Source organism: Hemiscyllium ocellatum, chromosome 31 (assembly GCF_020745735.1).
Source record: "Hemiscyllium ocellatum isolate sHemOce1 chromosome 31, sHemOce1.pat.X.cur, whole genome shotgun sequence".
In the NCBI taxonomy this organism is placed as follows: domain Eukaryota; kingdom Metazoa; phylum Chordata; class Chondrichthyes; order Orectolobiformes; family Hemiscylliidae; genus Hemiscyllium; species Hemiscyllium ocellatum.
This window is the reverse complement of record NC_083431.1, coordinates 35,088,006-35,115,600: the sequence shown is the minus strand read 5'-3', so window position 1 is coordinate 35,115,600 and position 27,595 is coordinate 35,088,006. Positions and strand designations below refer to the sequence as shown.

The 27,595-nt window shown below is 41.7% G+C and overlaps 1 protein-coding gene across 7 annotated transcripts in view; it reads right to left on the bottom strand.

Annotated features, from left to right (window-relative positions):
* Positions 1–599: 599 nt before the first annotated feature.
* Positions 600–27,595, bottom strand: part of LOC132830300 (peripheral-type benzodiazepine receptor-associated protein 1-like) — a 299,306-nt gene continuing 272,310 nt past the window's right edge. For 6 of the 7 annotated variants that reach the window (XM_060847882.1, XM_060847879.1, XM_060847886.1 and 3 more), the window contains 5 exons: positions 27,507–27,542; positions 25,451–25,554; positions 18,387–18,458; positions 14,640–14,774; positions 600–2,291 (listed from right to left, as the gene is read on the bottom strand). In XM_060847882.1, coding sequence (XP_060703865.1) covers positions 2,106–2,291; positions 14,640–14,774; positions 18,387–18,458; positions 25,451–25,554; positions 27,507–27,542 — 533 coding nt within the window. In that variant the 3' untranslated portion in view covers positions 600–2,105. Of the gene's footprint in view, positions 2,292–9,473; positions 9,519–14,639; positions 14,775–18,386; positions 18,459–25,450; positions 25,555–27,506; positions 27,543–27,595 lie in introns of all 7 variants that reach the window. The other variant, XM_060847883.1, reaches the window with a different exon arrangement.

Here is a 27,595-nt window from a genome sequence, read left to right as displayed (position 1 = left end):
TCGATTCCCGCCTCATGCGACTGTCTGTGTGGAGTTTGCACGTTGTCCCCGTACCTGCCCGGGGTTTCTCCGGGTGCTCTGGTTTCCTCCCACAATCCAAAGATGTGCAAGTCAGGTGAATTGGCCATGCTAAATTGCCCATAGTGGTATGTGCATTAGTCAGGGGTAAATACAGAGTCGGGGAATGGGTCTGGGTGGGTTACTCTTCAGAGGGTCGGTGTGGACTTGTTGGGCCAAAGGGCCTGTTTCCATACTGTAGGGATTCTAACCTAACTACAACCACATTCCTTTGTGTTGGGTATTGAAACTCCAGTGCAAACAGAATGGTGAAACTCAGTTAAATTTAAATTATTTAATATTATTACATAATCAGTGTGCCAGAAATCGGAAAAGAATCCTGCACATGACTTCTCTCCATGGCCCTCCCTCCTCATATTCCTGTTTCATAGCCAGGATCACCCCACCGTAGCCTCTCCCCAGCTATTCTTGCATTCCTTTTTCCCGGTTTATAATAATTACTAAAATACATAGGCAGTTTCTGTGAAAATAGACTTTATTTCAGTAAAAACATTTCTATGTAGAAACAAGGGAAAAGCATTTAACAGTTAGGGCCTGGCCCTATTCATAATTGCACTCCATGCAGAGCACAGCTGAACTTGATCCCAATGATGCATGCAAAACAAGAGGTGAAAATATTTATAAATGTCACAAACAATCATATAAACTCTTCTTTACAAAATCTTGACTGTATATTACAAAGTGGCGTGCAAGAATTTAAACATGATGGCAATTATTTAAGGTATGAAAATACGTTTCTGTTTTATGTTTGACAGCTGCTCAGGAGCCTGGAGCACAGAGTGTAAATGTGCACAAACTGAGGGTGTCAGCTGAAAACTGGCAGGGTATTGTGGCTTGGCATCTGAAAATCTGTTTTGCATGTTTAGAAATCCATTAAGCTGTCTTTCTTGAATAAGGCAAAGGACAAACCTTCCAATTACCCACCTGTAGCAATATAATGGATCAGATCTCAAAATACATGGACACATTGCACACTAGCGATTTCAGGCAAAGTTGCTGCCTTCTAGTTTTGCACCTAATGGACTAGACTTTAAACAGTCTGTTTGTAAATTTCTAACATACAAACAGGACATCAGAAGTCTGATATCTGTCACGGAATAATATACCCCCATTTTCTTCTACATATCATGAAATAGAGCCATTTTAAAAACATTTTAGTCACTTTCATCAGTGAACATCAGCCCTGATTGTAAATCCCTGCCCTGAACCAGTAGCATTTTGGGAACTTATTAAATGGTGACAACTCGAGACAATAAGTCACTGCTGATAACAAGGTATAGCGCTCACCAGTGTGCAACTCTGGAAAGGCACGGACCAGTGAGACTACATCAAGTAACAAACTGGTGGTTAGACCACAATTCTCTTATCACTCAAGCACTACCTGTCCAATTCTGAGGTTAATGAAATGCAGAGATTTATATCTCTGCAAATCTTAAACAATATTGTCATGAATAGAACAGCTCTGTGCTCTTAACTGGAGGGTCAATGCATGAACAATAATGGTGATAGGTCTTCTAACAATTACAAATGAGGTGATCTGAAGCTAGATATTTCAAGTTGGCTGAAAATTTATGGTTTGTAATTATTACCATTTGTAAAAAGGCATTCTCTTCTAATAATTTTATAGGATTAATGCTCAACAGCTACTTAGTGCAGGTTAGAGTTTCTTGCCAATCAATCATTATTTCCATCACAGCAAAGAGATAGTGGAAGTTTCTTTAGATTTTGCCGTGGTCAGGATTCTGTTGCAGTGGATGTGATCCCATTTGATGTCAACAATTCCACTCAGTTTCCAATCATTTCCAAGGTGCAGCATCATCTGAATTGATATATTAGATTCAAGATGAAGTAATTCTCTATTACTAGAGATTGAATGCAAGTTACTCTCCATTACTGGATCCCAGGAAGGAGTTACTCTGCTGCTGGAAACCAGGTCAGAGCTACACCTATACCTGACTCAAGATCAGATCATTCTGTTACTGGATCCCAGGTAGGAGTACTTGCTGCTCCAGGATCCCATTTTTGAGTTACTCTCTTTTACTGGATCCCAACCTTTTGAACAGTTTCTTCCCTTTGGAAAAAAAACCCTTTTTCTTCTTGTTATTGGAGGTGTTCTCACTGCATCCCTGATTGTCCATACACAGTCCTGTGACAGCAGGATAGTCTGTTTCTTGCACCATAGGCTGTGGAGCGGCAGTTTCATCCAAGCTCAGCTGCAGGAAGAAAATCAGAATAAACGTTATGGATGTTAGACAGCAAGAGACACACTCCACATTACACACTTGCTGCAATCCAAACAGACACTTCAGACTGAGGACAAATGATATTGTATCAAACCTTGCTGATTCTGACCTTATGTCAATAACTACTTAGCCCACAGCTATTCAAGCTCTGTAAAGCTTGTCACAATCACCTCAATCTCTATTCAAAGTCTGTCTGATATTTTTCCATTACCAATCACTCTTATCAGAAATGTATCAAAGCATTTCAAAATAACATTGCCAGTGTTCTTGGACTCAGAAACATTAAACTTTTATGCTTAGCATCATCGAGCAATAGGATGCATGACCAGTTGAATTTCATGTAGTAATAGTTGAGAGAAAGGCTGGACATTGTATCCAAACATCTTTGCTCTTCTGTGAAAGTGGTTAGCACTGCTGCCTCACAGTGTCACAGTCCTGGGTTCGATTCTACTCTCAGGTGACTGTCTGTGTGGAGTCTACCAGGTCTGTGACGGTTTCCTCTGGATGCTCCAATATCTGCCCACAGTCCAAAGATGTGCAGGTCAGGTGGATTGGCCATGCTAAATTGCCCATAGTGTTTAGGGACGTGCAGGCTAGATTGGGTTCACCATGGGAAATGCAGGGTCAATGTGGACTCAATGGGCTGAATGGCTGCTTCCACACTGTAGGGATTCTAAGTTTGGCTTTAGTCCTGTATAAATCCTGTATTCTCAGCTACCATAATCTTCCCACAATGGCCCTGATGATCAGAAAAGGCTGATTTTTTTTTATTGTGGGGTTTTGTTTAAAGTCAGAGAGCAGAACTAGCTGCTTGTCGGTTCTCTTCCATTTCCAAATACTGCTGATGTTCACTCATATCCTGCATACAAATACAATTTGTTAAAACAATCCTCCTTCAGCTTGTCATTTATGTTTCCAGAAAGCTTTTTTTTCTTATCCCAATGACCTTAAATGAGGTTCCTTTTAAAGATGATGTTTTAGACCAGAGCAATGGCAAAGCCAATCACAGTTGCATGGGATTTCATCACAGTTTTCCACTTTCAGTACTTCAGTCCACATTCCCAGCAACACTCTGTTTCTTAGTTTATAAAGTAAGAACATCAAGAGAAGAATAGCCTATTCAGCCCCATCCAGCCTGTTCTGCCATTCAGTATGATAAGCCAATTCAGTGCCTTTTTCCCACAATAGCTCCATAACACCTTATGTCATTGGTATTTAGAAATTGTCAATCTTGACTTTGAACATACTCAGTTACACATCATTCTCAGCTCTATGGGGTAGAGAATTCCAATGATTCACAAGCTCTGAATAAAAAAAAAATCCCTAAGGGGCTCCCCTTTGTTCTAGGCTCCCCAGCCAGAGGAAATATCTTTGTTGCATTTGTTCTGTCTATCCCTTTAAGTATTTTGTAGGTTTCAATAAGATCAGCTCTTGTTCTTCGAAACTCCAGAGAATATAGGCCCAATTACTCCAATCTCCCTTTCTAGGACAAGCCTACCATCCAAGTAACCAGTCTGCTGAACCTTCATTGTACTTCCTGCACAATACTCTTCCTAAGATAACAAGCCCTAAACCACACATAGTTCTCAAGGACCGAAGCTGCATGCACAGCTCTAGGGGTGAAAATTGGCCATCAATTGAAAAAAATGAAGACTTGAAAAACACTTAATGCTGATTTAGAATTTGTTTCATGCAACCACCCTAAAGATTTTAACTTAAGAAAACTTACATTTTAAAATTATCTGCCTTGATTTTAGATAATTATTTATGAAGAAATTCTCACATTATTGTTGCAGAGTGGAAGCATGTCAGTTCTCAATGAGATACTGCCTCTCTTACTTCCTGCCTGATTTACTCTATTGGTTGCTTTCTGTCTCTGTGCAGAAGGAACTGGTTTACATTAATCTTACTGTAGACACTGCATGCCTTCTGGTCTTATGTACACAACTGAGACTCAGGCATGTGAGCACACAAAATAAATTATCTCACATTAATTAATTGAGATTAAAAGGCATAATACACACCAAAAGTTGCCACTGCTGAAGATACGGGGCAATTGAATTTGATTTGCTTCTGTTAATCTGAATACAGTGGGAACTGTACATTTATTACACAGCTTTTTCACTTTGCTGCACTTTACCTTCTCTCAAAAAGGGCAAAGATTGAAGAAAATGGGAGACAAATATTGAGAAACGGGGCAGATCTGCCTCCTACCTTGTTGAGATTGTCACAAAACCAGTGCTGCCCAAAGAAGAGCTCAACAGAAGTATAAGGTACCAAATAACAGAAGTTACCCAGTTGTCTCAAATTAGGCAATCAACTGATTGGCACAGCAGACCTCAGATGGTAAGAGATTGATCATTATGAATAGTCAGTAACTCCATCATCAATGCATCTTGTGCATACCAGGCAAACAGAATTGAGTAGGCTGAACTCTGGTTTTCTAATAATTCTTGCTCTGCATATCAAGACAGCAGGAAACATCATGCATTGTGATGATTTCTATTTTTGAATAGACACTGTTCGAGTTCACAGATAACGAAGACTTGCGAACCTGAACCACAAACTCAGCACTTTTAACATGGATCTTGAAAACTGTAAGCCAGTGTAGCCATGTATTGCTGCAAATTATCCAAAAAGCAATGACTGTACAGTGTTAGCCAGTCACAACTGGATCATGCAAAGCAAGCAAGAGGCTGTTATTGGCCATGACCCAGGTTAAATCAATTTCCTTTCAACAAAAATCATATAACATTGTCAGCAACTCATACTTCTGAAGGTACCTCAGCTGACAAATCTTCTGTACCTCACATTCTAGCTACTCTGCAATATAATCATCTCACCCTCATCAGTCAACATCTCCCCTTCTAATTCTCCTGGTGATTCACCAGTAAAGAAGAAAATCTAATCGTAAGCCAGGTTTGAAAGCTGATTTCATGCAGTGGATTACTCCCTTACCTGTTATATTCCATTAACATTGCGGTTTTGAAGTCATATATGATCAAAAGATTAATTTGAGTTCACTTCAACTTTTTCCACATCCAAATCATTGGTGATAATGGATACAGTGAGTCTGCCTTTTAGTTAGTAAAATACCAGAAACAATGCCAGGACTAATGACAATCCGGAAGCAACTAACAAATAGAAGTGGGAAAGCTAGCTAAAACTAGGGTGAGAAGTAAAAATAGAAAATGCAAAAAAAATACATAGCTTGTCAGGCTGAATCTATTGAGAGAGAAACAGACTTCAACTTTCAGGATGAGGCCCTTTTATCAGTGATCAAAGCATTCCCAGCATTTTCTGTTTTTATTTCAGATGCCCTCATCCGCAGCATGTTGCTTTTGTATTAAGGGTGACACATCCTTCTATAACTAACCCGAGTGTGAGTGACACAGCCAAGCACATCTACGATCCGGTTACTGTAATCTAGCATTACTGCAGGTGAAGTGCACACATGACGTCCTACATTTGAAGCTGGTTCAAAGGACAGAGTCAAAAGAGCATAATGCAGGCAAAGCTGCCGAATCTTACCCTTCATCTGTTGTGAGAGATTTTATTATATTTAAATAGTATTCTTGCAAATCATAGAGAATCCCAAACCTTTTGGCCACATTCTGCGATTTTGCAGTTGCTGTTTATTCTAAGAATGGTCCGATCTTGGGGTATCTGAGGGTTATGCTCACTCATGATCAGCTTTGAGAGCTACAGAGCTCTCACATGAAGATGATCCACCTGCTGAGCTGCACCAGATGAATCTCTAGTTTGGATCCTGCAGTGGCGCAGCATGGACAAGGAAATTACTGCGATTGGAAACTGAAGCTGAACCAACTCATACCAGAGTTCGCTGCTTCATCCCTCAACATCACTTGCTGTCCAAACACATCGTGGTTACCCAAGAATTTAAGCTAATTTCTGAAAATATCAGAATCTGAACACATAGATGCACCTTGAAAATGTGATTACATTCCAAATAGCTTACTTAACTAGACAATTAGGTTTCTTTGCAGTCACATATTAACCATACCATTTCACTATGAGTTTGATTTCCTGGATGCCTATTACAAATCTCCAAATCATTCTCACTTTGGTTTCCCCTCATACTATTGCTAAGAGGGCTGTTCAATGTACTCTCTGGGCTGAATTTTCATTCCCGCTGGGGAGTAGAGCCAGACTTGTGAGGAAGTGCTCTGAATGGTCTGACCTTCGTGCCAAAGGGAATAGGGGCTGGACACTAACTAGAGGCAGGCCTGGCATCACAGGAAATAATTCGGAGACATTGCAGTGTGCCAGCGTAGGCTTTTTTAAAGTCATGGCTCAGTGCTCTGGCACTTCAAATCCATTTTGAAACAAACAATAAAACCAAAATCAGCCAACAAGCCTTCACATACCCCACACAAGACGTCATCTGTATTAACTTATGTGATTCACCCAGCCTTATTGCTCCTCATTTCCTCCACACCTAGCTATGCACATGACCATGGTTTTCCATACCCTCTTTGCCAAGCTATGCCCCTCTTTCTACCACCGGCCCTTATCAGTCCATGGCCTGTAATACCCACATGATAACTCAGTGACAAGTCATGACTTCCTATCCACACCACAGTATCTTATTATTCTGATGCCAACTTAGAGCCAATTAAAGACCCCCCAATCCTTCCTTTCGTGCTTTATTCTCAGTCTGCCAACTTAGTGTCAATTTATGGTTGTATGTTTTTTTCAGAATTTAAAGGGCAGGTTATTTAAATAATGTAACAGCTCATCAATTCAAAGACCTTATCCACATATGTATACTGATATCGACTCTTTACAATCCCAAAGAGGAGCATGACCTCTCTCAAAAGGGAAGCTGACTACTCCCAAAGAGTATCTAACCTTATCACAGGGTGAGGTTCCGGAGGACTGGGGAATTGCAAATGTTGCCCCCTTGTTTAAGAAGGGTAGCAGGGATAATCCAGTTAATTATAGACTGGTGAGCCTGATGTCAGTGGTGGGGAAGCTGCTGGAGAAGATACTGAGGGATAGAATCTATTTACATTTGGAAGAAAATGGGCTTATCAGTGATCAGCAGCATGATTTTGTGCAGGGAAGGTCATGTCTTACCAACTTAATAGAATTCTTTGAGGAAGTGACAAAGTTGATTGTTGAGAGAAGGGCTGTAGATGTCACATACATGGACTTCAGTAAGGCATTTGATAAGGTTCCCTATAGTAGGCATTTGGAGAAAGTGAAGTTGCATGGGGTCCAGGGTGTTCTAGCTAGATGGATAGAGAACTAGTTGGGCAGCAGGAGGCAGAGAGTAGGAGTGGAAGGAAGCTTCTCAAATTGGAGAACTGTGACCAGTGGTGTTCCACAGGGATCCGTGTTGGCACCAGTGTTGTTGCAATATCCATAAATGTTCTGGAGGAAGGTATAGGTGGTCTGATTAGCAAATTGGCAGATGACACTAAGATTGGTGGAGTAGCAGATAGTAAAGGGGACGGTCAGAGAATGCAAAAGAATACAGATAGATTGGAGAGTTGGGCAGAGAAATGGAGTCCAATCTGGGCATATGCCAGGTGATGCATTTTGGAAGATCTAATTCAAGAGTGAACTATATGGTAAATAGCAAAGACCTGGGGAAATTGATGTACAGAGAGATCTGGGTGTCCTGATGAAGGGCTTATGCCCGAAACGTCAAATTTCCTATTCCTTGGATGCTGCCTAACCTGCTGTGCTTTAACCAGCAACACATTTTCAACTGTACCCTGAAGGTGGCAATGCAAGTCAATAGAGTGGTCAAGAAGGCAAACGGCATGCTTTCCTTCATCAGACAGGATATTGAGTACAAGAGTTGGTAGATCATGTTACAGTTGTATAGGACTTTGGTTCGGCCACATTTGGAATACTGGATACAATTCTGGTCGCCACATTGCCAAAAGGATGTGGATGCTTTGGACAGGCTGCAGAGATGATTCACCAGGATGTTGTCTGGTATGGAGGGTGCTAGCTATGAAGAGGGGCTAAGGATTATTTTCATTGGAAAGATGGAGGTTGAAGGGGGATTTGATTGAGGTCTACAAAATCGTGAGAGATATATATGGGGTGACTAGCTAGAAGCTTTTCCCAGAGTGCGGAACTCAATTACTAAGGGTCACAAGTTCAAGGTGAAGGGGAAATGTTTAAAGGAGATATGCATGGAAAGTTCTTTATGCAGAGGGTGGTGGGTGCCTTGTACGGTTGCCAGCTGAGATGGTAGTGACAGGCATGATAGTGTCATTTAAGATGCATCTAGACAGATACATGAATGGGCAGGGAGCAGAGGGATACAGATCCTTAGAAAATAGGCGACAGGTTTAGGTAGAGGATCTGGATCGGCGCAGGCTTGGAGGGCCAAAGGGCCTGTTCTTGTGCTGTAATTTTCTTTGTTCTTTGTAACTCCAGTAGATTTAGACACCTTCCCCAAATGTTTTGTTTCAGAAACATGGATGACCAAAATTGATTCAATTCGAAGGCAGCCACTGTTGTAAAAGAACTGCTACTTCTGCAAACGGTGGATGTGTGAAATATCTTCTATCCCATTTCTGCCAACAACTCCCCCAGCTCCTCACTCCCAATAACCCAGAAAAACAGGAGTGCTGGTTTTATGGCCAGGACCTCTGGATTCTGGGTTCCAGCACCACTTTGCCTCATGCACAAATTATTTCTGACTTTACAAAAATTCAGCCCTCAGGAGGTTACCTATGAAACTCTTGATCTCTTTGATACTTATGGTTTTAGGCATGGCCCTGAATGAAATACTCTGTCAATCTACAAGGAAGAACTGTCTTCTGACTTTGACTTAATCCTTTTCTTTTAGCACAACAGTTTAGATCAACGCATTGGTGGCCAAGGGGGATAGAATACAGATTATGGGCAGTCTGTTGAAAGGTTACTTTACCCTGAAGTGCTAGTAGGACAGAAAGGAGGGATGGGCATTGTTAAAATTTGACTGAGATATAGAAAAGATTGTATTATTTGGAAATATTTCCAAAGGCTGTAGATATTTTCTCTAACTCTGTTCTTTGCACCAGCGCTGTGTTTGCCATGGAAATGCAGCTTCTCCTGGTGTGCACATGCTGCAATAAAGGACAGTGCCTGAAAGCTGCAGCAGTGTCTTCAGCAACATCAACTTACAAGCTTCCTGGATGCTAATTACCGCTTGAAATGAACAGTCTTCTTCTGTTGCCATAGAAAAAGGTAGAGAAACAGAAATATTATAATAAAAGAAAGTGAAACAGCTAAAACAAGAAAGTAAATGAACAAAAGAGCTTTAATAAGAACCAGCTGCTCCAATCAGGCCTGACTACTGCACAAGCATGAATCATTATCTCCATTAGAACCCAGCCAGCTCATCATCTGAAGGGAATAAACCAAATACCTGCAGAGTGTGAACATTTTGTGAAAGGACTGAACTGTGGAATTCTTGGGCTAAAACCTACAAACTTACCGGTCTCCAAAACAAAGGTTAATGTGACAACTAAAAAATATGGATTGAGAGAAAACAATATGTGAATAATTTAAAGGCAGCAAAAGCAGAACTTTCCAAAAGTGTTGCACTTGATAATATTGTAATATGATTAAGAGCTCTAACATAACCCAGCCACCTCCTGCGAAAGTAAGAAACTCACTGCAAGAATCACACAAGGAAAAATTCAGGTTTTCAAAGAAAAGTCAGTAATAAAAGAAATCCTCAAAAGATTTCAGTACTCTGAAAAAGGCCCCGAAAATTTGACTTGGAAAAGATTAAAGGGTTAGTTAACACATTCATTTAAAAGTGACTCAGAGCCTGTAAATTGATATCAAACCAGAGCCAAAACTACTCAGTCTTCTTTTGTGTGGAGGATTTGGGGGGGGGGTGGTAGGCACAATGCCTCACGCATGCAAACTAGGCAAAAGGAGTTAGCCCAAAGTTGGAGGGTCTCTTTTTGTGCTGTACATCTCAATGACTCTAACACTATCTATACCTCACTGACTGATATAATTTTGCTTCTGACTTTGACTTTTGCAGAACAAAATGGCAATGAGTGACACAGGTGCAAAGCCCAGCTAGCCGTTAGCTGTAAAACAGGGTAAGGAAGTCACGCCAAAGAGAGGACGCGGCAGGACCCAGGAAGCAAATCTAAGTATGATGTAATTTACATTTTTTCAACACACTTTCACTGAAAGCTGTACTTTACACACTTCTACCCCACTTGGTCAGACTGGTATGCACACGCATACAACACAAAAATATACTCCTTTTAAGTTAACAGGATCATCTTGCGTTTTAAAACTGCATTTTTCTCTTAGTGACTCATTATTTTGGATTTTAATGCAAGCTTTTTTCACATCACATGTACACCTCTAGTCCGATTGCTAATATCTCTTTGAAAGTTACTCCTGTTGTTGTAAAAGCAGTTTATTTTGGGGTTGCATAAAAAAAGCATAAGGTTGTTTTTTTTGAATAATTGATCAGTTTTACAATCGCTCCAAGTTGCGGAGCACCACCTGGCTGTAAGGCAGCTGATATAACATTTTTCTCCTTATCTTTTATTTGCGTGGCTTTCAAAGTATTTTTGTTTTTAGTGGAGAGGAGTGGATGTCAGATCGTGCTGCTTAAGGTTGTTTAGAATATGCTACAGTCGAGCCCGCTACATTCGATGGCTGCCTGTCTTACAAGGTTGCTTATAAAAGTCAAAGCAACAGCACTTTAAAAGGGAGAAGAACAGACTAAGGAACCACATGGTGAGGTCAGTGCAAGAGAGAGAGAGAGAGAGATAGAAAGAAACCCACATTGCTAACTGACAGAGTTAGCAGTTACTGCCTTTGCTGTTGAATTCATGTATTGTTGGACATCGGAGTGCATCTGGGAAAATGATAAAACAGTGAAATTCACAACTAATCTTGGAGGAATCTGTTGGGAGAGGTCACAGCACAGAAACAGATCAGTAGATGTTTTAAGTGTGGTTTTAAAATAAGTTTGCAGTAGTGAGTAGAGTGGGTTCTTTCTTGATTATATGTTTTATTGAGCTATGGCTCTTGATTAAACTTAAAATATAAGCCATAAGTATTAATTTAACCTGGAGCAGTGTTTTGTATAGAAATAAGACAGTGCTATTTTCGAGGTCTGTAGATTGAAAGAAGCAAAAATGGCCTTTAGTAGAGTGATATGCTCTTTTTGTCAGATGTGGAGTTTAGGGAGAGTTTATGGGTTATTGAGGATTATATATGCAATAAATGCCATTGGTTGCGAATCTTATTAGATAGAATGGATCAGTTGGAGAGGCAGTTAGAGGCAATGAGAAATTTACAAGAGCAAGGGTGTGTGATGGATGGCAGTTATAACAAGGGTGGAAGTCTCAGACACTCTAGGAAAGGTGAGAGAGGTAGGCAGGTATTGCAGAAGTCGTCTTTTGTGGCTATCCCCATTTCAAACACGTATGCTGTTTTGGAAAATATAGGGGGTGATGGATTCTCAGGGGAACGTAGCACAAACAGCCAAGTTTCTGGTATTGAGACTGGCTCTGATGTAATGAGGAGTGTGTTGGGTTCAAAAGATAAATTGTCTTGGGGACTCTCTAGTCCGAGGTACGGACAGAGGCTTCTGTGGCCAGCAGCGAAAAATCAGAATTGTGTGTTGCTTCCCTGGTGCCAGGATCAAGGATGTCTCAGAGAGGGTGCAGAATGTTCTCAAGTGGGGAGAGGAGCCAGCAGGAGGTCATTGTCCACATTGGAACCAACGACATGGGAAGGGAAAAGGTTGAAATTCTGAAGGGAGATTACAGAGAGTTAGGCAAGAATATAAAAAGGAGGTTTTGGAGAGTAGTAATATCTGGATTACTCCTGGTGCTATGAGCTAGTGAGGGCAGGAATAGGACGATAGAACTGATAAATGCATGGCTGAGGAGCTGGTGTATGGGAGAAGGATTCACATTTTTGGGTCATTGGAAGCTGTTTTGGGGTAGAAATGACCTGTACAAGAAGGATGGATTGCGCATAAATTGGAAGGTGACTAGTATACTGCCAGGGAGATTTGCTCGAGCTGCTTGGGAGGATTAAAAATAGTAAGGTGGTGGTTGGGGGTGGAGGGGGGGGTACAGTTGAGAACGAAGGCGAGTCAAACATTCAGGGCAGGCAGGGACAAAGCAGAGAACAAGGTTGGACTGATAAATTAAACTGCATTTATTTCAATGCAAGGAGCCTACCAGGGAAGGCAGGTGGTTAGGAACATGCGACTGGGATATCATTGTAGTTGCTAACATGTGGCCCAGGGATGGACAGGTCTGGCAGCTTAATGTTCCAGATTATAAATGCTACAGGAAGGATAGAAAAGGAGGCAAGAGAGGAGGGGGAGTGGTGATTTTGATAAGGGGTAGCATTACTGCTGTACTTAGGGAAGATATTCCTGGAAATACATACAGGGAAATTATTTGGATGGAACTGAGAAATAAGAAAGGGAGGATCACCTTATTAGGATTGTAGCAAAGACCCCCTAATAATCAGAGGGAAATTGAGAAACAAATTTGTAAGGAGATCTCAGTTATCTGTAAGAATAATTGGGTAGTTATGGTCGGGGATTTTAACTTTCCGAACATAGATTGGGACCGCCATAGTGTTAATGGTTTAGATGGAGAGGAATTTGTTAAGTGTGTACAAGACAATTTTCTGATTCAGTGTGTCAATGTACTCATTGGAGAAGGTGCAAAACTTGACCTACTCTTGGGAAATAAGGCAGGACAGGTGACTGAGGTGTCAGTGGGGGAGCACTTTGGGGCCAGCAATCATAATTCTATTAGTTTTAAAATAGTGATGGAAAAGGAGAGACCAGATCTAAAAGCTGAAGTTCTAAATTGGAGGAAGGCTAATTTTGACGGTATTAGGCAAGAACTTTCAAAAGCTGATTGGGTGTAGATATTCGCAGGTAAAGGGACAGCTGGAAAATGGGAAGCCTTCAAAAATGAGATAACGAGAGTCCAGAGAAAGTATATTCCTGTCCGGGTATAGGGAATGCTGTATGACTTAAGAAATAGAGGTTTTGGTTCAGGAAAGAAGGAAGCATATGTCAGGATAGATCGAGTGAATCCTTAGAAGAGTATAAAGGCAGTAGGAGTATACTTAACAGAGAAATCAGGGGGGCAGAAAGAGGACATGAGAAAGCTTTAGCAAATAGAGTTAAGGAGAATCCAAAGGGATTTTACAAATACATTAAGGATAAATGGGTAACTAGGGAGAGAATAGGGCCACTCAAAGGTCAGCAAGGCGGCCTTTGTGTGGAGCCACAGAAAATGGGGGAGATACTAAATGTGTATTTTGTATCAGTATTTACTGTGGAAAAGGACATGAAAGATATAGAATGTAGGGAAATAGGGGTTGACACCTTGCAAAATGTCCACATTACAGAGGAGGAAGTGCTGGATGTCATGAAAAGCATAAAAGTGGATCAATCCCCAGGACCTGATCAGGTGTACCCTAGAACTCTGTGAGAAGCTGGAGAAGTGATTGCTGGGCCTCTTACTGAGATATTTGTATCATCGATAGGTGAGGTGCCGGACGACTGGAGGCTGGCTAACGTGGTGCCACTGTTTAAGAAAGGTGGCAAAGACAAGTCAGAGGGTATAGACCAGTGAGCCTGACGTCAATGGTGGGCAAGTTGTTGGAGGGAACCCTGAGAGACGGGATGTACCTGTATTTGGAAAGGCAAGGACTGATTAGGGATAGTCAATGTGGCTTTGTGTATGGGAAATCATGTCTCACAAACTTGATTGAGTTTTTTGAAGAAATAACAAAGAGGATTGATCAGGCTGGAATGGTGGATGTGATCTATCTGGACTTCAGTAAGGCACCAGCGCTGTGTTTGCCATGAAAATGCAGCTTCTCCTGGTGTGCATGCTGCAATCCAAAGGACAGTGCCTGACAGCTGCAACAGTATCTTCAGCAACATCAACTTACAAACCCTCCTTTCTCTCCCCTTTCTCTTCCCTCTCTTTGGCCAATCTGCACCTCTCCTCTCAGACTATCTATTCCCCATTCCCTCTGCCCTCTCCAGTATGCATTTATTTCTTGTCTTCACTCCTTTCCAAACTTTTCTCCCTCTCCTGACGTACTGTCCAGCCTCACTTTCTTTTCCCAACTGATCTCTCCTCCTTTCCTTACTTTGCTTCAACTACATTTGAGCTGCTAACCCTCCTTTACCTGTGAATTACCCTTGGTCTTGAATTCCTTTATGCAGAGCCCAGTAGTATTGTTATATATTACATTCAATATTTCACAAAAGAAGTATATTATTTGTATTTTATATAATACAGGATATACTTGGTGTACCTGTTTTTCTTTGTGTGCTACAGTTGGAGAAAGTCTTGACGTGATATTCCCAGCAGCTGCCTCCACTGTCTCCCCTCCAGGTATCACCTCCAGGAAGTTGGATGGTGCAAGCCCATGCAGTCCATTTAGGTCACCCTAGCATAAGAGAACACAGAAGCCCGTTACATACCACTCAAAACAACTATATTAATCATGTCATCGGAATGGAGGCAAGATTCAAGTGTTTTGTCGGAGGGGAAACTGAGGAGTAATGCAACCAATCTAATAAACCCCTCAAGTCTTGGCAACCCAATATTGTTTACATTTCTGTGGTCCTGGTATTTTTGAAAAGGTTGTTTTTAGCTCAGCTTGCTGTTGGATTAATTCAAAATTAATTCCTGCCCGAAATATCGATTTTCCTGCTCCTCGGATGCTGCCTGACCTGCTGTGCTTTTCCAGCACCACTCTAATCTTGACTACTCACAGTGCCAGGCTCGTGGGTTTGATTCCATCTTCAGGTGAATGTCTGTGTGGAGATTACACATTCTCCCCATCTCTGGGTGGGTTCCCTGCTACAATCCAAAGATGTGCATGTTAGGTGGATTGGCTATGCTAAGTTGCCCATAATGTCCAGGGATATAGAGACTAGGGGGGATGGCCATGGGAAATGCAGGGTTACAGGGACGGGGGTGGGTCTGGGCAGGATGTTGTTTGGAGAGTTGATGTGGACTCAATGAGCCGAAGGCTTGCTCCCACACTGTAGGGATTCTATAGATAAGTAGAATTCTGTTTTGCTTAAAATTGCTACAGTCATAGTGGTTCTGTTCGCCGAGCTGGAAGTTTTTGTTGCAAACGTTTCGTCCCCTGGCTAGGAGACATCATCAGTGCTGTGGAGCCTTCTGCGAAGCGCTTCTTTGATGTTTCTTCCGGCATTTATAGTGGTCTGTCCTTGCCGCTTCCGGGTGTCAGTTTCAGCTGTCCGCTGTAGTGATTGGTATATTGGGTCCAGGTCGATGTGTCTGTTGATGGAATTTGTGGATGAATGCCATGCCTCTAGAAATTCCCTGGCTGTTCTCTGTCTGGCTTGCCCTATGATAGTAGTGTTTTCCCAGTCGAATTCATGTTGCTTGTTGTCTGAGTGTGTGGCTACGAGGGATAGCTGGTCGTGTCGTTTCGTGGCTAGTTGGTGTTCATGTATGCGGATTGTTAGCTTTCTTCCTGTTTGTCCTATATAGTGTTTTGTGCAGTCCTTGCATGGTATTTTATAAACTACATTAGTTTTGCTCATGTTGGGTATTGGCTCCTTTGTTCTGGTAAGTTGTCTGAGCGTGGCTGTTGGTTTGTCTGCCATTATGAGTCCTAGGGGTCGCAGTAGTCTGGCTGTCAGTTCTGAAACGCTCCTGATGTATGGTAGTGTGGCTAGTCCTTTTGGTTGTGGCATGTCCTCGTTCCGTGGTCTATCTCTTAGGCATCTGTTGATAAAGTTGCGCGGGTATCCGTTTTTGGCGAATACCTTGTATAGGTGTTCCTCTTCCTCTTTTCGCAGTTCTGGTGTACTGCAGTGTGTTGTAGCTCTTTTGAATAGTGTCCTGATGCAGCTTCGTTTGTGTGTGTTGGGGTGGTTAGTTTCACAGTTTAGGACTTGGTCTGTGTGTGTTGTTTTCCTGTGTACCCTTGTGGTGAATTCTCCGTTCGGTGCTCTCTGTACTATCACGTCTAGGAATGGGAGTTGGCTGTCCTTTTCTACTTCTCTCGTGAATCGGATGCCTGTGAGTGTGGCGTTGATGATCTGGTGTGTTTTTTCTATTTCCGTGTTTTTGATGATTACGAAAGTGTCATCGACATATCTGACACAGAGTTTGGGTTGAATTTGTGGTAGGGCTGTTTGTTCTAGCCTTTGCATAACTGCCTCTGCTATGAGTCCCGAGATTGGTGATCCCATGGGTGTTCCGTTGATTTGTTCGTATATCTGATTGTTGAATGTAAAGTGTGTAGTGAGGCATAAGTCCAGTAGTTTAAGTATGCCGTCTTTGTTGATAGGTTCCCCCTCCTGTTTTCTGTTGTGTATGTCCAGTAGGTTGGCTGTTGTTTCTCTGGCTAGGGTTTTGTCAATCGAAGTGAACAGTGCTGTCACGTCGAATGAGATCATGGTTTCTTCTTTGTCTAAGTGTGTATTCCTGATGGCGTCCAGGAATTCCTGTGTTGATTGTATGGAGTGTTTGGATCCGCTGACCAGGTGTTTCAGTTTCTGTTGTAGTTCTTTGGCCAGTTTGTATGCTGGTGTCCCTGGTAGTGATACTATGGGTCTGAGTGGGATGTCTGGTTTGTGTACTTTGGGTAGTCCATAGAATCTGGGGGTGTTGTTGACTTTCCGGTTTCATTCTTCGTAGGTCCGCTTTGGTTATCTGTCCGTTTTTTTGGAGATTCCTTAGAGTGTTATTTATTCTATTGGTGAGTTGTGGTGTGGGGTCCGAGTCCTTTATCAACAGATGCCTAAGAGATAGACCACGGAACGAGGACATGCCACAACCAAAAGGACTAGCCACACTACCATACATCAGGAGCATTTCAGAACTGACAGCCAGACTACTGCGACCCCTAGGACTCATAATGGCACACAAACCAACAGCCATGCTCAGACAACAACTTACTAGAACAAAGGAGCCAATACCCAACATGAGCAAAACTAATGTAGTTTATAAAATACCATGCAAGGACTGCACAAAACACTATATAGGACAAACAGGAAGACAGCTAACAATCCGCATACATGAACACCAACTAGCCACGAAACGACACGACCAGCTATCCCTAGTAGCCACACACTCAGACAACAAGCAACATGAATTCGACTGGGAAAACACCACTGTCATAGGGCAAGCCAGACAGAGAACAGCCAGGGAATTCCTAGAGGCATGGCATTCATCCACAAATTCCATCAACAGACACATCAACCTGGACCCAATATACCAATCACTACAGCGGACAGCTGAAACTGACACCCGGAAGCGGCAAGGACAGACCACTATAAATGCCGGAAGAAACATCAAAGAAGCGCTTCGCAGGAGGCTCCACAGCACTGATGATGTCTCCTAGCCAGGGGACGAAACGTTTGCAACAAAAACTTCCAGCTCGGCGAACAGAACCACTACAACAAGCACCCGAGCTACAAATCTTCGCACAAACATTGCTACAGTCAATGCTGAAATACCCGATGTATCATTATGCAGGGATTTCCAGGATTTTGACTGAAAACATGGAAAAGTGATGACATATTTCAAAGTCACAAAGTGATGTAATTTTGAAGAAGAGTGTTTCTATGCAACAGGCGCCCTGTTTTTCCAGGTGGTAGAAGCTGCAAATTTGAAAAATGCTGTCAGGAAAGTCTTGGAAAGTTGCTGCAACACAATGTTTAAATTGTACGTAATACACTGTACACTATAATAGACTGCTGTTGGAGGAAGTGGAATGTTTAAGATGGTGGGTGAGGTGCCAAAGTAGCAAACTGCTTTGGCCTGAGTGGTGTTGAGCTTCATGTGTGTTTTGTTTTCGGAGCTGCACATTTCCAGATAAGTGGAGAGAATTCCACTGCATTCCAGACACAAGACTTGTAGGTGGCAAAGGCTTTGGTCTGGGAAGGCAAGTTACCTCGCATAGAGAGTGTGCATCACTGTAAAAGGCAGCATGAATGAGAGTTTGGGGCTGACGTCTTTGAACTGACAATCTAATGCAGCTAACATATTGCTTGACACATCTGCCTAGGCTTACGTAATAAAAGCCGTCCTCATCCATGTCCCCGTAAACTGTAATGATGTCACCAGCACTAAATGTCAGCTCAGCCTGTAAGATAAAAATAAGGTTCAGTTTAGGGTTTGGCCATTATTGACTGGAATGCACAATTAAGCAATAAAAATGGAACGCTTAGAAATCACAAAGCAACATGTAGTGTCAACATGAAAGGGAAATCACATTTGACAAACTCATGAGAGTTCTTTGATCATGTATCAGAGAGGCTAAAGAGGAACAGCACATCTAGTTTACTTACTTAGATTTCTAAAAGACATTTGATATGATTCCACATATAAAGCGACTACACAAGATAAACATTAAAAATCATAACACTAGATTATAGTCCAACTGGCTTATTTGGAAGTACAAGCTTTCACAGCATTGCTCCTTCATTAGGTAGCTGTGGAGCAGGGTCATAAGACGCAGAATTTATAGCAAAAGATCTCAGTGTCATGCAACTGAAACAATATATTGAACAAATCTAGATTGCAGTTAGGTATTTCATCTTTTAGAATGGGTTACAGGTTTCGGTTCATTAATATGTAAATCCCAAAACTTCTTTCCAGTCATACCCTTGAGATAACTTAAGATTTTATAAATAAAGGTGACATCTCAGCTCCTTCTCTACACCTTGTATTCTCGCCTTTAAACAACTGCCGAACCTTAAACAGACCATTGATCACAGCAAACTTCAGAACAATATCGACCACAACACCGTACAACCCTGACATGGCAAACACTGCAAGACATGTCAAAGTATCGACATGGATATCAGAGGCTGATAGCCAAGTTCGGTACCCATGTGGATGGCCTCTACCAGGATCCTGGGTCCATGTCACACTACAGGTGACTCCACTACACTAAACACACACCTCTTACATACTCACACAGACCCTCTCTCATACACACACTTTCTCGCAGACACACACACATACACCACCCACACTCATACCCATGCACACACCCTCTCACTGGCTTATACTCAGTCACACTCACGTACTCACTCTACCAAGCATGCACATATGCAAACACACTCTTACACACACTCACACTCTCATGCACAAACTCTCATTCCCACACAGACATGCGCGCACACGCACACACACACTCAGTCACTCACTCTCCCTCACATGCATGCACACGCATATATAAGTCTATGGGGTGAATTTGCATTTGCAGAATTGTAATTGTGGATGCATTCTATTTTGTTCAAAAAGCACACAATCTGCAGGCAGCAAATGCTGGCAGTCAATCCAAGTAACATTTTATAAATTCCTGCTTTGGAAATAGAACCAGTCTGGCTTAAGATGGAATACAGACTGACTCTAACCTCACACTTTTAATGCATTGTCTAAGCTGAGATGTGTCACCTTTTTGTTTATAAAACCTTAAGTTATCTTGAGAATGTGACTGGAAAGAAATTCTGGGATTTATAATATAATGAACCAAGACTTGCAACCCATTTTAAAACATGAAAGACTTAACAGCAATCTAGGTCTGTTCAATATATTGTATCAGTTGCATGACACTGTGATCTTTTGTTGTAAATTCTGTGTCTAATGATCCTGCTCCAGAGTCACTTGATGAAGGAGCAGTGCTCTGGAAGCTAATGCTTCCAAGTAAACCTGTTGGACTATAACATGGCTTTGTGCGATTTCTAACATTGTCCACCCCAGTCCAACACCGGCACCTCCATAAAGATAAACATTGGGAGTGATATACTAGTAGGACAGAGAATTAGCTAACCAAAAGCAAACAGATTCAGAATAAACTTGACATTTCCAGGTTAACAAACTGTAACTTTTAGATCAGTGCTGGGTCATCAATATTATAACCGATATTAAATGTGCTAGATGGGACAAAGTGTTTTAGGATCAAATTTGTTGGTGATGCAAAATTAGCTCATAACAAGCAGTAAAGTGTTAATGATAGGTTAAGTGAATGGATTAAAATTTGGCAGATAGAAAATAATGTGGGAAAATGTGAGGCTATCAATTTGCTGGAAAATATAGAAAACCAGAATACTTCAGTGAAGAGACACAGACAGATAAAGTACAGTGATCTCCATGTCCTCAGAATTGAACCACAAAACAAGCACGTGCAAGTATAGTGTCTATGTTAGCCTTTACTGCAAGAGGGATGGAGCATAAAAATCTTGTTACAACAATACAGGGTGCTGCTGAGGCCACATCAATTCAGTTGTTTTATTTTCAGAAGATTACATGTGCTTTAGAAGCTAATCAGAGATGGTTCATGTGATGAAGGTGTTGTCTTATAAGGCAGGTTTGAACAAATTGGACTGATACACATTGCAGGTAGAATAAGGAACAACATCATTAAAACATAAAAGATTCTGTGGGTGCCTGACAGCAGAGGCTGAGAAGAAACTCCCCATTGTGGGAGAAACTAGAACCAGGGGGCAGCGGTTCAGAATAAGGGATCTCCCATTTGAGACAGAAATGGAGGAATTCCTTCTCAAAGAAGTGGTTAATCTTTGGTATGCTCTCTCTCAAGAGTAGAGAGGTTGAGTCATTGAATATATTCAAAGCTGACAGATTTGGGACTCCAAGGTAATGTGGGGCAAGTAGAAAATGAAATTCACGACACAGTTAGATGAACTATAATATTACTAAAGGGCAGAGCAAGCTTATAAATATATAAATTAGGAGTGGGAATGGAGAATGCAGCCCCTCAAGCCTGCTCTGCCTTTTAATAAGATCATGGTTGATCTGATTGACACCGCAAATCTACAATATCCTTTCATCTCCTTAACAAGAATCAATGCAACCCGTCTTAAAAATATTCAAAGACTCTGCTTCCATCACCTTTTTAGGAAGAGAGTTTCAAAAACAAAATTAAGTGAATGGACTAAAATTTGGCAAATAGAAAATAATGTGGGAAAATGTGAAGCAATCAATTTGCTGGGAAATATAGAAAACCAGAATACTTCAGTGAAGAGACACAGATAGACACAGTACAGAGTGATCTCCATGTCCTCAGAATTGAACCACAAAACAAGCACGTGCAAGTATAGCGCCTATGTTAGCCCAATCAGCAAAACAAAATTGCCTAATCTGTACTTTGTTCTGTGGCTATGAGTCTTTGCAACTTCTCAGTCTTTTAAATGGGTGAATTCTGATTTTTGGACAGTGACTCCTAATTCTAGAATCTCTCATTGGAGGAAACATCTACTCTGTCAATATTCTTCAGGATCTTATATATTTCAATCAAATCAACTCTTACTTTTCGAAACTCCAACAGATAAAAGCCCACTTTGTTTAACTGTACCTCATAAGGCAGCCTGGCTATTCCAGTTTAGTGATCTTTGTCTGAACCGCATCTGGAGTAATTACATCCTCCTTTGAATAAAGTGATCAATAATGTGCACAGCATTCCACATGCAATCTCATTGTGCCCTACATAACCTCTCCACTTCGGTATTCAATTCCCCTTGTGATAAATGCTGACATCTTGTTAGCTTTTCAAATTACTTGCTGTATCTGAATAGGATTCATGCACGAGGACATCCAGGTACCTCTGCATCCTCACACCATTTAGATAAGGTGCTTCTTTTTTATTCTTACAGCCAATAGGGATAACTTCATATTTTACCTGTTATACTTCACTTGCCATGTCTTTGCCCACTCACTTGATTAGTCATAGAGGTATATAGCATGGAAACAAACCCTTCAGTCCAACTCATCCATGCTGACCGGATGTCCCAACCCAATCTAGTCCCACCTGCCATCATTTGGCCCATATCCCTCTAAACTCTTCCTATTCATATACCCATCCAGATGCCTTTTAAATGCTGTAATTGTACTACCTTCACCACTTCTTCTGGAAGCCCATTCCATACACGGACCACCCTCTATGTGAAAAAGTTGACTTTTGGATCCCTTTTAAATCTTTGCTCTCCTTCCCTAAATCTATGCCCTCTAGTTAGGGACTCCCCCATCACAGGGTTATTTACCCTATCCATGTTACTCATGGTTTTATAAACCTCTAGAAGGTCACCCCTCAGCCTCTTCACCCCAGGGAAAACAGCCCCAGCCTATTTAGCCTCTTCCTATAACTCAAATCCTCCAACCTTGGCAACATCCTTGTCAATCTTTTCTGAACCCTTTCAAGGTTCACAACATTATTCCAATAGGAAGGAGACCAGAATTGCACACAATATTCCAACAGTGGCCTAACCAATGTACTGTACAGCCACAACATGACCTCCCTACTCCTGTACTCAATACTCTGACCAGTAAAGGAAAGCATACCAAATGTCTTCTTCACTATTCTATCTATGACTCTGCTTTCAAGGAGCTATGAACCTGCACTCCAAGGTCTCTTTGTTCAGCAATACTCTCCAGGTCCTTACTATTAAGTGTATAAATCCTACTCTGATTTGCTTTTCCAAAATGCAGCACCTCACATTTATCTAAATTAAACTCCATCTGTCCCCACTCCTCAGCCAGTTGGCCCATCGGATCAAGATCCCATTGTATTCTGAGGTAACCTTCTTCGCTGTCCACTACACCTCCAATTTTGGAGTCATCTGCAAACTTACTAACTATACCTCTTACGTTCACATCCAAATCATTTATTATAATTCATCAGTATGATTTGTAATCTCTTTGTGTTTTCTTCACAGCTTACTTTTCTACTTACCTTTGCGTGATCAGTAAATTTGGCAACCATACTTTCAGTCTCCTTATCCAAGTAATTAATATATGTTGGCAGCGTCCCTACCTCTGAACCAGGAGACCAGGGTTCAAGTTTCTGCTCCAGAGATGCAAAATAACATCTTAGAACAGGGTGATGAGAAAATACCTAAAATAATCAAGGTCCTGCAAAAATCGCTGTGGCACACCACTTGTTATATTTTTGTGAGTGTGGTGCTGGATAAGCTCAGCAGGTCAGGCTGCATCTGAGGAGCAGGAGAATCAGCATTTCGGGAGAAGGCCCTACATCGGGAATGCCTGCTTTTTCCTGATGAAGGGCTTTCGTCTGAAACATCAACTGTCCTGCTCCTTGGATGCTGCCTGACCTGCTATGCTTTTCCAGCACCACACTCTCGACTCTAATCTCCAGCACCTGCAACCCTCACTTTTGCCTACTTGTTATATCTTACCAGCCTGAACAAAAACCCATTTACACCTACTCAGCTTCCTGTTAGACAACTAATCTTCAATCCATGCCAATATGTTACTCTCTACACCATAAGCTTTCATTTTTCACAAAACCTCTGAAGTGCACCTTGTTAAATGAAGGGTTGAATGGGTGACTCCTATTGTAATCAACTCTCTAAAGCCATCCCTTTGATCGAGCTTATATGGCCTTATGTAGCTTAGTATATCACTGTGTAATTGCCTTTGTCAAGAGACTGGAAATATTGTACTAAATAGCAATTTCAGTTGTTTTAGAAAGGTGGGGGGGGGGGGCGTAACAAGTTAATTTGATTACAACAGAAAGTGCTGGAGAAACTCAGCAAGTTCCAGCAGCATTTATGGAGTGAGGGACTTTCTGTTTTGATTTCAGATTTCCAGCATCAACCGTATTTTACTTTGAGCAGTTAGCCAGTTTTTATTGGTTCAGCTGGCTGGCTTCAGGAGCAATTTTGATCAGCTTTCTGATACCTCTACGACATTAGGCCTGAGGCTGAACTGCTGAGGAAGTGATCTACTCCCATTGCAGGCCTGGGAATGGCCCCTTGTGGGCTCAGAGACTGCTCAAGGGGCTTGCTTTGCTGAGGGGCAGAAATCCCTTTCTCACCTCCTTCAGCCTGGCTGCAGTGCTGTAAAACTACAAGGCAGACTTATTCCTGGTGTGTAGGCTGACAAGTGACTTCTCTTCTTATGGAGTGAGTGTAACAGTCACTGCACCCCTTATCCCCACCCACCCTTATCCCCACATCCTTAAAAACAAGCCCGTGACCCAGGATAGCAATGTGGTCTCAATGGTTAGCACTGGGACTCAGATTCGACTCCAGCCTCGGAAGACTGTCTTTGTGGAGTTTTCACATTCTCCCAGTGGCTGTGTAGATTTCCTCCAGGTGCTCCGGTTTCTTCCCACAATCCAAAGATGTGCGGGCCAGGTGAATTGGCCATGCTAAATCACCCATAGTGTTCAGGGATATGTAGGATAGGGGAATTGGTCTGGGTGGATTACTCTTTGGAGGGTCAGTGTGGACTTGTTGGGCTGAAGGGCCTGTTTCCATACTGTAAACATTCATACTTAGAAGCGAGAGTACTATATGCTGATATGCAATTTTCAATAGGCCGCAACAGGAGAGATGAAAATATATTTTTAATAAGTACTCAATATAGGTTCCATTTTGTGATAATCGTACACACTCACTTAAAAAGTCTAAGAAAGCAATAAATGTGACTACAGGGGACCCAAACTGAAAAGTATTTGTGGTATCGCAAAGCTACTTTCAGATACAAATGAAGACCACACATCTATTCCTTGAACTGTCACATAGGGAAGACTCATCATGTGGAATAACTGCAGAGAAATGCAAGTTACAGTTTGGTGCAGGAGAGTTTGGGTGTTAGAAATGACTTGTGGGGCAATGACACTAGTGGAATTTTGTTAACGGCGAAGAGGTATTTGTTGACATTTGTGTACATATGTTCTAAGGTTACCAAATGAAAATACAAATGGCTATAGAAACACACACAAAGACTTTTCACAGAAAACTGATCTCTGTTCACTCATCCGTTAATAGAAGATTACAATCTGGAGCTCGCTAGGCAAAGATTACTGAATTAACGTGCACCCTGCGATTTTAGCAGAATTTTGTAGTTGTGTGGACTATGTCACTTCTTTTTATGGCTACAGTGTTTTGTTTCACATGTGTATTTAATATTACATAGAACACCACACTGAGTCTTACTCTGTGAGTTGGACCAACAATCCCTACCATTGATGCCCTGTGCAGAACTAAGTTAGATTTGGAGGTGATGAGGAAGACAGGCCACTATTGTTGACTTGGATTAGTAACCAGCTGCCAACAATATAACGAGAGCTGATCAGATGCAGCACACCTCAATATCCACGTTAGGAGAGCTTTCCCTGGGATCATAGTCAAAGACAGCCACCATTCTTCTCATTGGCAATTTCTGTTGTCCACTGCCAGGCCGACTCCGCTCTGCAAAAGAAAGGGACGCTACTGGTCAACATCTTAAAGGGTAGATTTGTAATTGCAGAAGTCATCAAAATTCAAATTAAACAAGGAGAGATGATTCAAAGTAACTTCCACTTTGAAAGTGCATACGATATAGAAAGTGATTCATAAATTCCTCACTGAGAACATACTGCAATGTTATCACTTTTATATTTATTATGTGCTTTGAATGAGAGTTCTTTTGATCTCCCTTACTGAAAATGCATGCTTTCAAGAGTACTTTTGTTCTACCTCCTACATTGTTAATTTATAAAACAAAGTATACAACAAGAAGCATGGCAAGGAGAGTGAACTCACTGTAATTACATTTCAAACAGTAATCCGGTTTCTAACCACTTAACAAACAAATAAACAGAAACCCAGATCTTGCGCTAGGAAGATAGTCATTGTAGTAATAATGGTTGGAATTGCATATGAGGACCCAGTGAACATCCCAACGCTGCTGGTTCTGCAGAAACAGCTCGGGATGTCGAAACCTCTGATGGGCAATTACCTGGTGCCTAGAATTTTCTGAAAAAGTACATAATTCTGAGTTAAGGACAGACTTTGGAGGGTTTGTATTAATTTACCTGAACAGTTAACCAGGAAAAAGTAAAGGAATTAAAACCTGCTGTGGATTCTGGCTAATTATAAAACTGGGTTGCACCCTCTAACAACCCTCATGGACAGCCAATGCCTTACACACGGATACCAATCTGTAATTTACTCCTCCCCCCTCACGTCAATATCCCCCAAGAACTCCTCACAGACACTCAGACCCTGCACCACCACCTTCCCAACATCCCACCTCAACTAACATCCCCAAAGCTTCAGCTTGACTTCCATCACTGTGACTCCCCTCATTTACTTGACCTGTCATCCCACAATCCCAAGACCCAATGCCTGACTCTCACTCCTGGACAACATTCAAACTTGGGCTAATCAGTGGTAAATAAGATGCATGCCATACAAATGCCAGGCAATGATCATCTACAACAAGAGAGAATCTAACTTTGATCCCTTCACATTGAATGACATCACCATAGTTGAATCTCCCAGTATCAACATGAACTACCAATAATCAAAAATTGAATGTACTAGCCACATAAATACTGTGGCTACAAAAGCAGGTCAGAGATTAAGAATCCTGCAGTAAGTAACTCACCTCTTGCCTCCCCAAAGCCTGTTCCCCATCTATAAGGTGCAAGTTAGGATTGTGATGTAATACTCCCCCTTGCCTGGATGAGGGTAGCTCCAACAAATTCAATAAACGTGACACCATCCTCGACAAAGCAGCTGTCTTGACTAGTTCCATATCCACAAAGACTGTCTCTTTCCACTACTGCACATTGTCACAACTGTGTGTACCATCTACAAGATGCACTGCAGAAATTCACCAAAGCTTCTTCAACAGTGCTTCCATTTCAAACACTAAACTATCCAAAAGGACAGGGGCAGTTACATCACCACTTGCAAGTCCCCCCCAAGCCGTTCACCATCCTGACCTTTACCACCATTCCTTCAACATTGTTGGGTCAATGTCCTACACCAGTGGATTCCAGCCATTCATGAAGGCAGCTCACCACCACTTGCTCATGGGAAATTAGGGGAAACGGTAATAAATGCTGGCTCAGCAGGCTTTGTCCACATCCCATGAATGAATAAAAATCAAGCTTGAGCTTTTTAATTACAGCTGAAACTGGCATGAAGGATTGTTAATAAACCTCATGATCCTGTATAGGTGACAACAATTATTTATAGTGCTTAAACATTCAAATAAAAATGGGAAGTCCTAAGGAATGCTCAATATAATTACTGTATAAGTTTTCCGTAGGGGAACATTGAGTGGAATACTTCTACAACAAAGCTGCTGCCACTGAATTGAACTTTCTCTGAACACAATTTAATTATCTATGAAGAAATAACAAGAAGCTGACCTTGTTTTCGAGTGTCCTCCCACTTGTTGGACTGCACTGAAAGATCAAGGATAAGTTCATTCAATACTTGTTTTAATACAGGTCCTGCT